Below are 1,938 nucleotides of genomic sequence, written 5' to 3'. Positions count from 1 at the left end.
TTGGTCCTCCCGGGGTGCTGGGGGGGGTTGGGCCTCTGCCCTTGCAGCCGTAGGGCGCAGTGGGATTTAGGGCCCTCTCGGGTCCCCCCTCCCGCCCTGTGCGCAGGGGTTGATGACCCATGGGCTGGCTCCTGCGGGTTGCACGGGGTTAGGGGGTCCCCGGCCTTGCGGAGGCTGCTCCAGCCCTGCTCTCCCCCCCAAAAAGCAGGCAGGAGTTTGGGGTTTGTAGGCACCCCGGAGCGCTAAGAGCCCCTCTCTGCTCTCTGGGTGCTCTCCCCCTGGCACCCTCAGCGTGGGGGGGCTTGTGGCAGAGCCTTTGCAAATGGGGTTTGCCCTGAGCCTGGGCTCCGCCTGGTGCGTTTTCTTCCTGCACCTAGATAAGTCCAATTTGTGGCTCTGTGTGCAGGAGATAATGTGAATACACCTCCATGGTGTGTGGGAGGAGATCCCTGTCATGGTCGTCTTTGCCTTTTAGAAACGCACAAGGAAGAAGGCTGTGTTTTTTCTGAATGCAAAACTCATAGAAAGACTCGTTTGTTTTACAAGGAGGGAAAAGTCCTTTGGAAACCAGGCAGTGCCAAGGTCTGCCTGCTGGAGTCCTGTGCGAGGGAAGACACCACTGCCATGCTGGAGGCTCCTGGACGGTCTGTGTGCACAGCGGAACACGATGCCTTTCCTGCACGGCTTCCGCAGGATCATCTTTGAGTATCAGCCCCTGGTAGACGAGATCTTGGGGCTGCTGGCGATACAGGATGTGGAAAGGCAGAGTGCCCTTGAGAGGTAACTAGATGGGGCTAAACATCCACTTGATATTTTAAGGGGTGATGGCTGGAGCTTAGTGATGTGGCTGAGGTCAGACACAGCACTGGCTGGGAACAAACTGCAGTCCTGGTGAGTGCCTCATCCCACAGACCCTCCTCTTGCTGCTTTTCTTTGGGAATGTTGGGTTGGAGCTGAGCAAATACAGGGACTACGTGTGCTCCCCAGGAACAGCCCTTTCTGCCTGATATATGGTAGTAAAACCTAAACTGGGGTTCAGTTGTGACCCTGATGCTGCTGTGTAACCCCACAGCCAACGGGTTAGAGACCCAGTGGTTACAAGACAAGAGGGGAGACCAGGGATTTTTCTTCTTCCCTGGTGTTACCTTGACCCTTGCATGCCCCTGAGATCTGTGCTGTTCAGCTGAGTAACTGGTGGTTTTTGTGTGTCTTAAGCCCTGCCTGTCTGGGCAGCGACAGGAGCCAGCTCTCGGCTGTTAGACAAGTCTTGGAGAGGGAGACCCAGTCCCCCTTTTATCAGGAAGGTGTGAGCTATGCCCTGCTGAAGGTCACCGAGCTGGGGCTCGTCTCCGCCGCAGAAATTCTGCTGGAGTTCGGAGCTGACCTCAGCTTTGAAGGTAAGGCTGGTGGGAAGGGGGCTGGGCCTGGCCAGCTGGTGGGAAGCTGCCCTAGGAGATGTTGATAGCTGGGGCAGAAAGAGGGGGTCCTGCCAGCTCAGACCCCCCACTCCTTGCTGGGATAGCGTGGATGTGCCAGACCCCGCCACAGGGATGGACTGGGGCTGGCCAGGGGCTTGGGGGCCATTTTGCAGCTTTGGGGGATTTTGCCAGAGATGGAGCTATTGTAAAAGCAGGATCTGGGGTGTCTGCAACAGCCCTGTTTTCATGGACATCGCTGTTCTCAAGGCCCTCCCCAGCTGTCCCCTTCCACTTCTGGCAGGTGTCGGGGCCATTCTGGAGAAGCCCTTCATTCTCTCTCATTCTGTGTTTTTGTCCTCAGATCCAGTCACCTACTACACCCCGCTGCACATTGCAGTGCTCCGCAACCAGCCGGATATGGTGGAGCTCCTGGTAAACCACGGGGCCAACATCAACCGGAGAGACCGGGTATGGGCCTAGCTGCCTGGGCACGGCCAAGTTGAGCCTCCTTGAGACTTAG

General features: G+C 57.3%; 1 protein-coding gene across 1 annotated transcript in view; it reads left to right on the top strand.

Moving 5' to 3' along the window:
- Nucleotides 1-652: 652 nt before the first annotated feature.
- ASB6 (ankyrin repeat and SOCS box containing 6) overlaps nucleotides 653-1,938 on the top strand; it is a 4,464-nt gene continuing 3,178 nt past the window's right edge. The window contains 3 exon segments of the mRNA XM_009700539.1: nucleotides 653-780; nucleotides 1,216-1,397; nucleotides 1,780-1,886. Of these exon segments, the coding sequence (XP_009698841.1) occupies nucleotides 668-780; nucleotides 1,216-1,397; nucleotides 1,780-1,886 (402 nt within the window). The 5' untranslated portion in view covers nucleotides 653-667.

Source organism: Cariama cristata, unplaced genomic scaffold (genome assembly GCF_000690535.1).
Source record: "Cariama cristata isolate BGI_N322 unplaced genomic scaffold, ASM69053v1 scaffold32125, whole genome shotgun sequence".
NCBI classification, from domain to species: domain Eukaryota; kingdom Metazoa; phylum Chordata; class Aves; order Cariamiformes; family Cariamidae; genus Cariama; species Cariama cristata.
The sequence above is the reverse complement of the archived record's forward strand: the minus strand, read 5'-3'. Positions and strand labels throughout refer to the sequence as shown.